The sequence below is a fragment of the Penaeus vannamei genome, chromosome 19, assembly GCF_042767895.1.
Source record: "Penaeus vannamei isolate JL-2024 chromosome 19, ASM4276789v1, whole genome shotgun sequence".
NCBI classification, from domain to species: Eukaryota; Metazoa; Arthropoda; class Malacostraca; order Decapoda; family Penaeidae; genus Penaeus; species Penaeus vannamei.
The window spans coordinates 18,031,028-18,043,527 of record NC_091567.1 but is presented as its reverse complement, the minus strand read 5'-3'; the positions used below and the strand labels follow the sequence as shown (position 1 = coordinate 18,043,527).

Here is a 12,500-nt window from a genome sequence, read left to right as displayed (position 1 = left end):
GCAACAGCCTTGGGGAGGACCAGTGAGGAGGCGGAGAAGGCAGTCCAGGTCGCCATGACGGCTATGACCCAAACTGTTGCAGCTCTGAAGGGAAGGAAGCTAGAAGCCTCCAAACCGAAAAAGAGCAGCGCTCCCTCACTAAGTCCTCGAATTGCAGGCTAGCTTCGGGAGAAGCATCATGTGAAACCCCAGCTAGTCTGTCAGGACAGATTGAAACTGTGCAACAGAAGCCCCCACTGCAGGCCGAGTCTGTACAGCCAAAGTCTGATCCCCTGACTCGAGGTGGCACTTCCATCCTAGGCTCTACACCTCTCGGTAGACCCTTGACCGGAGTGTCTGACTTAGAGGAAGTTGTACAATCCTCAATCAACGAGGATCTGTATTTATCAGATACCACCAGTACTGGGGCATCTGAAGCTGAAGCAAGTGACACTGAGTAACCATCATGGCACACAATCTAAGCATTGTGCAGTGGAATATCTGCAGCTATAAAAGCAAGAACTACTTTCTCCAGTCAATAGTGCGAGCAAGGAGTATTGATGTCGTCATGCTCCAGGAGACACTAACTATGGGATCTGTGCGCTTCTCAGGATAACATGCCTTCACCACTCCAAACCTGGATGGTGCTAGAGGCCTGATGACCCTGGTAAAAGACGCAATCCCGTGCTCTTTAATAGCCAATCCGCCGCACTGTGAAGGTTGCGTTGAATCTCTTGCTGTTGAGATTCAGCTGCCTTGGGGTCCTTTAAAAATATATAATGTATATAGCAACCCACTGTGTGAGAGCTTAGATTTAAACCAGGTCTGTGCTACCGCAGCACAAGACCGAGTGATCATAGGGGAGACTTCAATGCACTCATATCAATGCTGAATCCCCGCAAAAGGCCGAACACGGCAGGCATTCATATAGCAGAAGTGCTTGACACGTTCCCTGAGATCGCTCTTCTCAACACCAAAGAACCAACGCACATGAGGGGAGGGGTCCTAGACCTCACCTTTGCCACGGCAACAATGGTGGAGAGAATTCGGTGGTGTGTTGATGATACGGTAACCAGTGATCACTACGGCATAGTCACCACCCTAATGGATGCAGGTCCAGCCCAAAGACCACATCACATTCCCAAATGTAAAGCAGACAAGGCCAACTTGTTTGCCTTCCAGGATGGCTTGGCTCAATGTCTGAAAGACAATGAACTCAACAATAATGAAAATGTGGATGTGCTAGAGGCAAGGCTAATCCAGGACATAAATCAGGCTAACAGATTGGTGCTTGAGTTCTCAGCTAGAACCAGCAACAACCTGCCTCCAGTGATGAGGGAAAAACAACAAAACTTAAATCCAGGAAGACGCTCTCATCAGAGACAAGGCACTCGAATCCGATGACACGGATGCCTTGTTCTCTCTAAGGGAACTAAGAAACTCATACAAAACCAGCTCTGGATCAGCACCGGGATCTGGGATCTCCCACCCCATCATTTCGTATTTAGGCCTGGCAGGAGAACTTGTATTCTTGCAGGTTATCAACAAATCCTGGCACACCGCCACGGTGCCCCAGAGCTGGAAACAAGCCACAATAGTTCCCATCCCAAAACCAAAGGAGCCTGGCAAGTACCGTCACATCTCTCTTCTCAGATGCCTGGGTAAAACAGCTGAGAAGATGGTACTCAACAGGCTCCGATGGAAGACGGGTCCCCCTCATGAACACCTGCACGGGTTCACAAGAGGTAAGAACACTGCACACAGCATTTCCACACTCTTAAGCCCAATCTGCACCTCGCCCACCGTGGTTGTCTTCCTAGACCTGGAGAAGGCTTTTGAATTGGCAAGCCCACTTGCCATTCAAGAGACCCTAATCCACAAAGGAGTCAAAGGCAGACTCTTGGCCTGGATAGCTGACTATTTTAAAAATAAGTCAGCAAATGTCAGATTTCAAGGCCACCTCTCGCAGCACATGCCACTTGAAAATGGAACTCCTCAGGGTGGGGTTCTCAGCCCAGCCCTGTTCAATACCCTCATGTCCTACATACTCGACATTCACCTGCCAGAGGGACGCAAGATCATCTCTTATGCAGATGACTTGGCAATCATAGCCTCTGGCAATCACTCCTTACTAGAGCTCAGCGTTGTCTGAACCTGGTGTCTGAATAGTGTTGTAGGACGGGTCTAAAAATATCAGCAGCAAAATCCAAAGCAATGGCTCTGAGAACCAATGTCAGAAACAAAAAACTCACTGTGCAGGGTATGGATCTGGAATGGGTTAAGGACTACCTATACCTTAGTGTATGGATAGGACACACACCTACTTTCAAAAAGGAGATGCAATACTTGCTTGACAGAACCAAGGAAAGCCTGTCAGTCATGAAAGTCATGACAGGGAGACATAGGAGCAGGACACAACGTATTCAAGATCATTCTGTGTACATGCTGTCCGTCCTATTATTGACTATGCATCTGTCGCCCTCATTGCTTCCAGCACAACATTAAAAGAAAAACTGGAAACAATGCAAAACGAAGCAGCCAGGATCATTCTAGGTGCGCCCAAGTGGACAAAGGTCATCAACCTCCTCATGGAAGCTGATTTACCGTTCATGGACACCAGCATTGATCTAATGGCAGCAAAGTTCCTTTCCAAGGTCCTGCAGGCACCCAGAAACTCTTATCTAAGACAAAGAGTACTCAGACGCCTACAAGACTACCAGTTGTTTGCGGACAACTCATGGCTCACACATACAGCCAGAGTCTTGATACGCTTTCAGCTAAAAGAATCATTGCTTGCCAAGGGCATGGACTCCCCTCACCCTGACTACAAAGAACCCCCGCCGTGGGCAAACGAAATGATCGAATTCTCAATTTTAAATCTTACAATGAGAAAAGATTAATATTCTATGCCTAGTCTAAAGGCACAAGCACATAGGGTCATTGATCTAATAACTCCTCTGGGTAGCATAACATACTACACGGACGGATCCGTGGATCCCATAAACCATACTGCAGGCACCGGCTTCGCAACAAGGGATTCCAAAGTATCTATTAGGGTCACTGACAATGCCTCAACGCTCCAAGCTGAAACGGTTGCGATCATGGAAGCCCTGGCACACGCGTCCCCAAGGGCAGGACAACAGTACTAACCATAGCCCAAAGAATCCTCAGTCAGGGTAGAAGAATCATCATTAACTGGGTCCCAAGCCACATCGGCATTCACGGGAACGAGCTTGCCGACAAACTAGCTGAAAAGGGCAGGGGCATGCCCCCATCCTCCATGATCGTTAAACCTAGCCGAAGGGGACTGAGCCAAAGAACCAAAGCCACAGCATGTGCGGTCCTCTGGGGAGCACATAGAGAAAATATTACAAACTCGCTCGCTGCTAAGTGGTACTCAGATGCTTCAGGCTATGAGCCACTGGCCCTTCCGCCAAACACAAAAAGAGGAACCGAAATCATACTATTCAGACTAAGACTAGGTTACCAATGCGCTTGGCAAATTATTGACAGTGAGACTGCCAGGTTATGCAAACATTGCGGCGAGTCTAACGCCACCCTGATACATTACTTGCAGAATTGTGAACACACACAATTTCTAAGACAGGGACCACCCACCACAGCCGCCGGGCTGGTAAAAAGGGTGTGCAACATGCTTACCCCGTGGCAGCTGGATCGCTTGCTCGCAATCCAGCCACCACGATAAGCATGCAGTTCAAAGAAAACATCTGAGTTAACTAGAAATAGTTAACACAGGCCGGGCCACTCCAGAGAAAAGGCCCGGGCGAAGCATGCCTTCGCAAATCTAAGTGAACTGAACTCTTTGTCATGTATGCCCTGACGAAGCAGTAGCGAAAAGGTCTGCGGCATATTCGTGTGTTTTCTTGTCCTTCCCTTCGTTGTTCCTGTTACAATCTGTTTGTCATGAATTCCACACATGCTTGTGTGTATGTATAAATATATGTATATATTTGTATATATATAAGTATATATATGTATACATATGTATGTTTATATATGTATATATGTATGTATGTATATATATATATATATATATATATATATATATATATATATATATATATATATATATGTGTGTGTGTGTGTGTGTGTGTGTGTGTGTGTGTGTGTGTGTGTGTGTGTGTGTGTGTGTGTGTGTGCGTGTGTGTGTGCATATATCAGTACATATATATAAACAACGATGATAATTCACTTACTGCATGAATGCAAAAGGAAATTAAAGAATTTGTCAATTGGTCAGGTAGTATGGACGTAGACATTTCATTCAAGAATATTTCTTTAAGATTTGCATTAATTTCTTGCTTATGAAATACGTACAAAATTAAGCATATCAGCATTTTCCTTTCTTTTAATTACATACAACTGACGATGGTTGTGGTAGAGGTAATGTCATTAATGTCATCTATCGCAACTAAACTGGGGGTAACGATACCAAAATGTTTTGGAACTACTGAAAATTTGTTCAAGAAAATATATTGCTAAATTACAGGCATTATACATTAAATAACTCCTTACATCAGACTCAATTTCGCAAAGCACCATCATAAAATTATGATGTATGGATAGGTTATTGAAAGTTACATTAAATATCTGCGATGTGTAGCCTACACCTGACCATAATGAAAAGAAACCAGTATTAGCATTTGATGTGCAAATGAAACAGAATATAGCCAGATGTAGGAATTCCGGTGAGAAAAAAACAATTGTAAGAAAAATAAGTATTATCCCCCAAGTCGTCACAGAAAATGAGTTCTCCGCGCATGCGCAGAAAGGGCAAAATATGTAGATTCGGTATAGGATATTGTAGTGGTTATTTTCAAATAACAGGTAATTTTTATAAGTGGATGAAGGTAACTCACTTAGGTATCATTGATTCAGAATTATCCTGCTTAAAAAAAAGGTCTCCAAAACTTTCCTAACGTTCTAAAAAGCGCCAAAACACGATGGAGTTGCCAGTTCGCCAAATCATTGATTCATTTTCTGAGCACCTCCGTCGCTCTTCTTCCGCTGGACGACACTGACTGCGGGTGCACCTCTGTGGTCGTTCTCATCAGAGTTCATCCACCACCTGAGTTTTGTCATCCTCCCGCGAGTGCATTAATCAAGCTTCGCGATGCCTCCCAAGTTTGATCCCACGGAGATCAAGACCGGTAATGCTTGAGATTTTGTGTAATAAGAACATCATTGACTGATGGTGACCCGTTGGCCATGATGGTTTCGGCGGTCGCAAGGTAATGTAGGAGAGGTTGCTCCTTTAGTTTTAGCTTTAGGGCCTCTAGTTCCTAAGTTTCCAAAGCTTTTCCTTTTCTTCCGCTGAGGCGATGGTAAGACGTCTCGGGAAGGCTCCCCCTTTGTTAGCCCGTTTCCTCGTGTTCGTGTCGTTGCCCCACGTGACCATAAACACGAACAGGGCGTGTTGTTGTCATGTAAATAATGCTGATGAATAACAGGGAACACATGAATCAACAATATAACCTAAAATGCAGCATGTTAGATTGATTAGATGAATTGAGTAACTTTCATTTACTTTTTATAATTAATATGGTTTCATTTCAAAAGAAAGGCTGTTCGGCTGGCTCTGTGGCCACGAACACCCGGTGACTATGTACCTCAGGGATTAATGTTGACAATTTCAACACCAAGGAACTTGAACCTTTCAGGTGTTTGTAGATGTAATCAGATTCATCAGATGGAGGTTGCATTTTTAAAATTTGGTAAACTTTAGAATACCTTCGCATGACGGATCACAACTATATTGGTATTGATGGATTCCTTACTAAAGTGTTTTAGAAATTATGCCTGAAACCTCCCCACCCCCTAATTCCCATAATCTTGCCCTCAGGAGCAGGGGAGGGCAGTAATGTTACCAGGGAATTTAAGGTGTAAAATGAAGAACTGGTCAGTAGTCAGATGCAGGAGGCATTTACCCCACCCTCGGTAACAGAATCCACTGTTGTTGGGGGTTGGGAGGAACTCCCTGTACATATGGATTTGCTGTATTTATCCAAGATTTTTTTTTTTTAATGAAAATGCTAAGGTGTTGTGTAGCATTGGTTGTTTGAACCACAATGATGGAAAGAAAGGTCTATCCTTACAACATATTCCCAGTTCACAAGAAACCTAAAAAATGGAAGTGATCGCATCAGACCATGAAATGCATGAATGATAAGAGCACTTGGGTGCCTGTTGAAAGGTTTACATTAGAAATAGAGGTGTAATAAATTATAAATCGGTTAAACTCTTCCTTTCAATAAAATATTCTAAGCAGATGGAAATCTATTTGTGCCCAACCATTCCCATCAGTGTTTATGCATTTTGTGGCTTGATCCCATTGCTTCCAATTTTCGGGTTTCTTCTCACTATCTGGGAACGTGTTGAAAGGTTACTTTTCTTTCATTGTGGTTTGAACAACCAATGGCTATACAGCTCCAGCATTTTCATGCTAAGGAACTTAAATTCTTGGCTTCACACACATTGGGCCAATTATAAGGATTGTCAATCCAAATTTTGGCAGGTAGAAGATTTCAACTTTAGCTGCATCACTTCTAGTTTCACTTCATAATGCTTTTTCTCTGGTTTTAACTTCTTAAATAGTCGTACATTTTTGCTCAGGATAACTTCACTTTTAATTTGAGAGGTTCTTGTTGAAGTTTTTACCAAGTGAATGTCATCATGGTAACCCTGCCTTATGAAATGCCAAATTGGCCTATATTGGTAGTAGAGGAGTAGAATCCATCAATACCATTGTCAATGTCTTGCAAACATATTTTGAACAATTACTAGTTTTTACAAATAAAACAAATTTAATTTAGAAGTTTGCTGATATTTGATTAGCTATAGTGAAAGTTGTTGCCTTCATGCTCATGCAATAACGCAAAACTTTTTGAACATGTTAATGATCAGTAAGGGAACAATCCAAGGTCCTAACTTTCCAAACATGTAAGTTTTTTGGCCCTTACCAATATAGATCAAACCAGTCTTTGACACAGGCCAAGTCCAATTTAGGGAGTTATTGTAAATCAAGTTTTATCCTTTTAACAATTTTTTATGCATGTTTAGAGGACCATGTGGAGTCTACCCATTGGGTGGGCAGGCCAGCCCAAGCCAGTGCTGGTCTAGTTGAATTTAGTCCAGAATGCATTTTGCAACTTGCATTCAGAGTTTAAAAATCCAAAAGTTTCTAGTTCTAGGTCATTTTACTAATATTTATCCCAAAAATGTCTGGTGTACATGCATATTTATAATTATTATACAAGGAAATGTGCAAATGTTTTGGTACTGTTAATGGTAGAACATCTTTTTCAATCTCTTTAAAATTAGGTAAGATTTTTGACAGTTAACATTTTTCTTTGATCCATTATTTTCTTCAGAAACAATTTTTTGGTACTGATTCCCATTTCTTTAACCCTTTAGTGTGTCTGAGATGTGTTGGTGGAGAAATGGCTGCCACCTCTTCCCTGGCCCCCAAGATCGGTCCCCTCGGTCTGTCCCCCAAGAAGGTGGGTGACGATATCATGAAGGCGACTGGTGATTGGAAAGGCCTCAAAGTGACTGTCAAGCTCATCATCCAAAACAGGCAGGCTAGAGTGGAGGTTGTGCCCTCAGCTGCCTCCCTAGTTATCAAGGCACTCAAGGAGCCTCCACGTGACCGCAAGAAGGTCAAGCACAGTAAGTTTTCCAATCAGTTATGTTCTGTTCTTGGTTGTTCGTGGGGTGGTGCTATGTAATGGATATGTTCATTGTTGAATTAATATGGGGCAGCAGCAGTTTTACATGATCTTTACAACTCCTATTTTTAAGTTCTTTAAGGTATTGTCCTTTTCCCTCTTTGCATTACTCAGTAATATTATCTAAATAATCATTTTTTGCATTCAATGAGGCTGTGTAAATGTTAGTGCAAATGCAGAATGTTGGGAAATTTTAGGTTTTGCACAGCTATCCAACCTTTCAATTCTTTCTGGTTTATTTGTAGAATGCAAGAATTGTTTTCCATAGCAAATATTGTAAAAGGCAATTGTTTACAAAGGGACCACACTTGAGACTTCTGCCCTGTTGCAACCTATATTCATTTCTTACATTTCTTAACCTGCACAGGTTAGTTCATGTGTCGGAGTGTTTTCTTTGAGATTGTAATTAGATTTTCCCTGTCTTGGTATGGTCACAATGTAAATGTATACTTATTGTACTTCAACTTTAATCATAAAGGGAAGTGCCATACATTTTCAGTCCATTACAAGCAAATTTTGCCTTGTACCATAAGGATGTAAACAAACTTCTTTCACTTTCCGATAAGATAACTATACAACATTTCTACCCTAAACACGTCAGTTTTTATATTTTGAAACTGAAATGTACTGTACATGGCTTTCAAAATGCTCCTTCTATGTATTTATAGTTGGTGCTGGTAGGGGGCCTAAACAAAGGAAGGAATCCCACGGTTGCTGAGTAGGCTTTCTGGCCAACTAGCACTAACCCAGTGGTTCAACATTTAAATTTTTGAAGTACTTGTTATTTAATATTTTGGAGATTTTGGGGGAGACATTGAACAAGTTAATTGAAATGTTTGTATTTACCAACAGTTAAGCATAATGGAAACTTGACTCTGGACCAGATGATTGACATTGCCCGCACAATGAGACCGCGTTCCCAGGCCAAGGCCCTCTCAGGTACTCTGAAGGAGGTTCTGGGAAGTGCACAGGTATGTATCTTGTATCTAAGGAAGTTTACTTCTGCTTAGTATCTGAACTATTAAACTATAGAGTATATAAGCATGAGACAGTTTAAATGTTTGTTTGAAATAATTCTTTGCTAATATAGGTATTAACTTTATTATTTTAAGAGTGTTGGGTGCACGGTCGAGGGACAGAACCCCCATGACATCATTGAAGGTATTAACGATGGCAGCGTTGAAGTCCCTGAAGAGTAAGATGTGGCATAACTCAGCCAACCAACACACCACAGACCCTGGGAGAAGAATACACGAAGAGACCAAGATTCTCTGACCAAGAATGCATTTGTTAGGGATTATAGTCCCCTTTGCTCATTCCATAATGTGTGAAAATCTCATGGTTAATAAAGTGTGAAGGTGACCTTGCTTTTTGATATCCTCTCATTGAACATTCTGTACTTGATCTGAATTAATTTTCGTGTAATGATGGAACAATATTTGCTTCCATTAAAGGCTTTATTAATGATATTACATTACTCTTTAAAGCTGAAGAATTAAGTGTACTCTTGCTGCATTGTCCCAATGCTAATTGTGAAATATGCAACATTCACTTAAGTGGAATAAATATTCTTTGAATATACTTGTATGGTATTCACTGCTATGTAGGAACTAAATATTTACTTGTGGCAGTGCATGTTTAAATGCTGGATTGTAGGTTTATTAAAGAAATTTCCTGATACTTGTGGATGGGTTTTCAGTCCAGAATCAGAATGCAGATGCCTTGAACAAGTTTGTACACAGATGGCTCTGCAAAATCACTAACTAATTACCTTACCAGTACTACCTATCTAGCCTTTTTACCCTATTCTCAATTACTGAATGATCTGGTATCTTGAATTGGTTATTAATATTAACTATGCCTTAACAAAAAAAAATCCATTTTTATTTAACTTGAGGAAAGGGGACATGGTCTGTTAATGGGCTCCTTGTGGAGCTGTGCTCACACCAGAAAACAATACTGTAGTTAACCCCAGAATTCTTCTGGTAATGTGGGGTTGTCACAACTATAATACACTTGCTTTTGAGAATTTGTTTGGACTTGTAGATTTTTGATGCATATTGCTAGGGGTAATGAATTGATGTTCCATTTCAATTTATCTTCCACTGGAGAAATTGCAGTAAATAATCAATTAAGTGACCATTGCCTATGCTGTTGATACATGCTCATAATAGGCATGGATGGTATAGCTGATCAAACTTGACAGAAGGGGCATTCCACCAGTTAGCCCATTAAAGTGGGATGACAGGCTTTACCATGCCTGATTATGTTGATGCCAATGAAGTCAGTTTCTATTCAAATTTGGTAGACCCACTTTGTGCTTTAGATGTCTGCTGTGATGAGATCCTATGACCTTGAAGAATCATTGCCCTGCAAATAGTTGATCTTCACTACTTTGTAAACATTTTTGTAATAAATCAACGTTAATAAAAGTATATTTCAGAAATACTCCGAAGATAGAATAATACTATATATCACACACTTGCATATCTCATACCTTCCTTCCTGTCATGCTATAGTTCAGTATAAGGTTGAAGGACCTCAGATTTATCAACAAAAGACTTTTCGTTGCTCTGACTAGAGTGCAGAAGGCTGTCTCGAAGCTGCTCCATTTCAGCAGCTACTTCGCAAAGGACATTTGGATCTTGACACACTCCTGACAAACTCTCAACTTCTCGTGCCAAACTCTGCACCTTATTCATCACGCTGTGAAGCTGTAATTTAAGCAACAAATTATTTATCAAATTGCCATTAAGCAATCTGTTTTATGTTAAACACATATCAATATATGATAATTAAATTTATATTTAAATAAACTATTCACTCCTACATCCAGAATTATAACCTTAACATAATTAGGTTTATAGTCTTCACAGGTTTGCTGCCACTGTTGATCCTTCGGCTCTTCAAGTAAGCTGACTGCTTGGTTATCCCTTGAATAAGTGCATACAGGATTAAGTTAGCAAATGCAGATATGTTTTTAGGAAATTACCTAAATTACTCTTTCAGTCATCAAGAATGCCAAAGTGCACATAATATATAAATTACACAGGCGAACAAAATTGAAAAAAATGAATTGGTGGGTATTGCACAAACTACATTATATTTACCATTATTTGTTTTGAAAGTCTGAGCATCAAGAAAATTAGTTAATGAACTACTTGAAAGAAGTAATTGGGAGAGTATATTCTTTGAAAGAAGTAATTGAGAAGAGTTGTAAAACATAGTCATCAAAACAAACATTTGCATGTAGCAAAATGAAAAAGTATGGTAATTTTAGAAATTAAATTTGCCCCCACCTATTAGTTTATATACCAAAAAGTAATGTTGACTGCTACCTCTATGACAATAGCACTAGCTAGCTGTCACAATTGTCAATAATTGTTGGTATGTAAAGTTATAAGAGAAAGAATTTTAGTATAATAAGATAGAGTTGGGAAGTACTTGCTTACTCAGATATGGAATACATGAGAAAGGGGGAAGAGAGAGGAACTCTCAGGATCAAGTTAAATTGTGTGGCATTCCCATACACCTAACTACTGTAGAGAAGTTTCATAAAAAAAACACCTTTTAGTAAATATATAAAATGATTAGTGCAATTCCCTCACCTCTGTCGCATTGTGGCCAGCATCATATGATTACGTATCTGCTTGAGGGTTGGCCAGTACCTTGTGTTGTTCCTGGAGGGGAGCTCCTTACCCTTGAAGAGGTGTTCACTAGACTGGAGGTATTCTTCGAGGAGTTTTTTCATTTCTTTGGTGTTTGCTACACCCTCAGTCACTTTCTTCTGAATAAAAGCTGATAAATCTCGATCAATGGGGAGAGATGAGTCTGTTTGCTGTGAGAGAAAGTGAAAGGTAAGTCTGTTAAAGGTCATTAGCAAAATGTACAAAATCAACTTTAAAAATTGGGGTTTTATTCAAATAATTTGTAATATAAATCACCCAGTTTGTGCAATACAAAGATTACCTAATTATCCCTAATTTTATCTTTCAGAAACTTAATCTTAAAGCTCTTATTATACATGAATATTTTTTACTTATCCATTTTAATATATAAGGGATAAATACAAAAACTTAATATTTTTTCCATCTTTACATGACATTTATTCCCACATATGCTTGCACCCCTCACCTCTCCAACTACATGATTGGCATGACTCTGTGGAAGCTGGACATGAAACTGGTGTCCTTTCACAATATCTTCTCTCCTCTTGAAATCAAGTTGCAGTCTTGTGGTGACAGCATGGCGGTGTCCTATGTCTTCTATTGCTTCTGGACACTGAAAGAATTTGGACTCTTTCAGTGAGAGTTCATTGATTTTTTCTTAGAATTAATGTGTGTATCATGATAAATATGGTATGGGTATTATAAAGAATTTTGATATCTTATACATAATAAAATTTTATGATAGTGCCAGAATTTCCTTTAATTTTGCTTTTTTATTAATATATGACAGAATAGTGAGTTCATAGCTTCACTTGATAGAGCTTTTTCTAAATTTGGCAGGAAAAGATCTACTGAAGTCTATTCTCCAACAAGACATTTCTGAAAATATAATAAAGAAATTACTCAAAAGTAGACTTTAAAGACCACACAAGCTCAAAGCTAAACACACCTCATATTCAGGAAACTTTATGATGTGTCGAATGTATATTTTAGCAGGACAGTTAAGCTTTTTTGATGCTTTGACACTATGCCACTCTCTCTCTGTGTAATCATGCTCCATATCCAAGTAGTTTTCAAAATCCTGAAAGAAATAAGTGTTTAGAAT

The 12,500-nt window shown here is 39.9% G+C and overlaps 2 protein-coding genes across 5 annotated transcripts in view; one reads left to right on the top strand and one right to left on the bottom strand.

Annotated features, from left to right (window-relative positions):
- The first annotated feature begins 4,987 nt into the window (after window positions 1-4,987).
- Window positions 4,988-9,089, top strand: LOC113829641 (ribosomal protein L12). Of its 2 annotated transcripts, none has more exons than XM_027382846.2 (4): window positions 4,988-5,150; window positions 7,414-7,668; window positions 8,580-8,698; window positions 8,840-9,089. In XM_027382846.2, the coding sequence occupies exons 1-4, from the start codon at window positions 5,114-5,116 to the stop codon at window positions 8,924-8,926; spliced, it is 498 nt and encodes a 165-aa protein (XP_027238647.1). In that variant the 5' UTR covers window positions 4,988-5,113; the 3' UTR covers window positions 8,927-9,089. The 2 variants fall into 2 exon arrangements, with proteins under 2 accessions (XP_027238647.1, XP_027238648.1); XM_027382847.2 differs by having other exon boundaries at window positions 4,990-5,231.
- Window positions 9,090-9,165: 76 nt separating this feature from the next.
- LOC113829640 (calcium-responsive transcription factor) overlaps window positions 9,166-12,500 on the bottom strand; it is a 27,198-nt gene continuing 23,863 nt past the window's right edge. For 2 of the 3 annotated variants that reach the window (XM_070134045.1, XM_070134046.1), the window contains 6 exons: window positions 12,345-12,476; window positions 11,862-12,008; window positions 11,336-11,565; window positions 10,573-10,660; window positions 10,225-10,441; window positions 9,166-10,097 (listed from right to left, as the gene is read on the bottom strand). In XM_070134045.1, the coding sequence (XP_069990146.1) occupies window positions 10,241-10,441; window positions 10,573-10,660; window positions 11,336-11,565; window positions 11,862-12,008; window positions 12,345-12,476 (798 nt within the window). In that variant the 3' untranslated portion in view covers window positions 9,166-10,097; window positions 10,225-10,240. Of the gene's footprint in view, window positions 10,098-10,224; window positions 10,442-10,557; window positions 10,661-11,335; window positions 11,566-11,861; window positions 12,009-12,344; window positions 12,477-12,500 lie in introns of all 3 variants that reach the window. The other variant, XM_027382845.2, reaches the window with a different exon arrangement.

What these genes read in the sequence shown, in the direction of transcription:
- LOC113829641 (XM_027382846.2), top strand. Translation starts at nt 5,114, where the DNA reads ATGCCTCCCAAGTTTGATCCCACGGAGATCAAGACCG. An exon ending in CCGCAAGAAGGTCAAGCACA is followed by an intron (nt 7,669 to 8,579) that starts GTAAGTTTTCCA and finishes ATTTACCAACAG; the next exon opens with TTAAGCATAATGGAAACTTG. An exon ending in AGGTTCTGGGAAGTGCACAG is followed by an intron (nt 8,699 to 8,839) that starts GTATGTATCTTG and finishes TATTATTTTAAG; the next exon opens with AGTGTTGGGTGCACGGTCGA.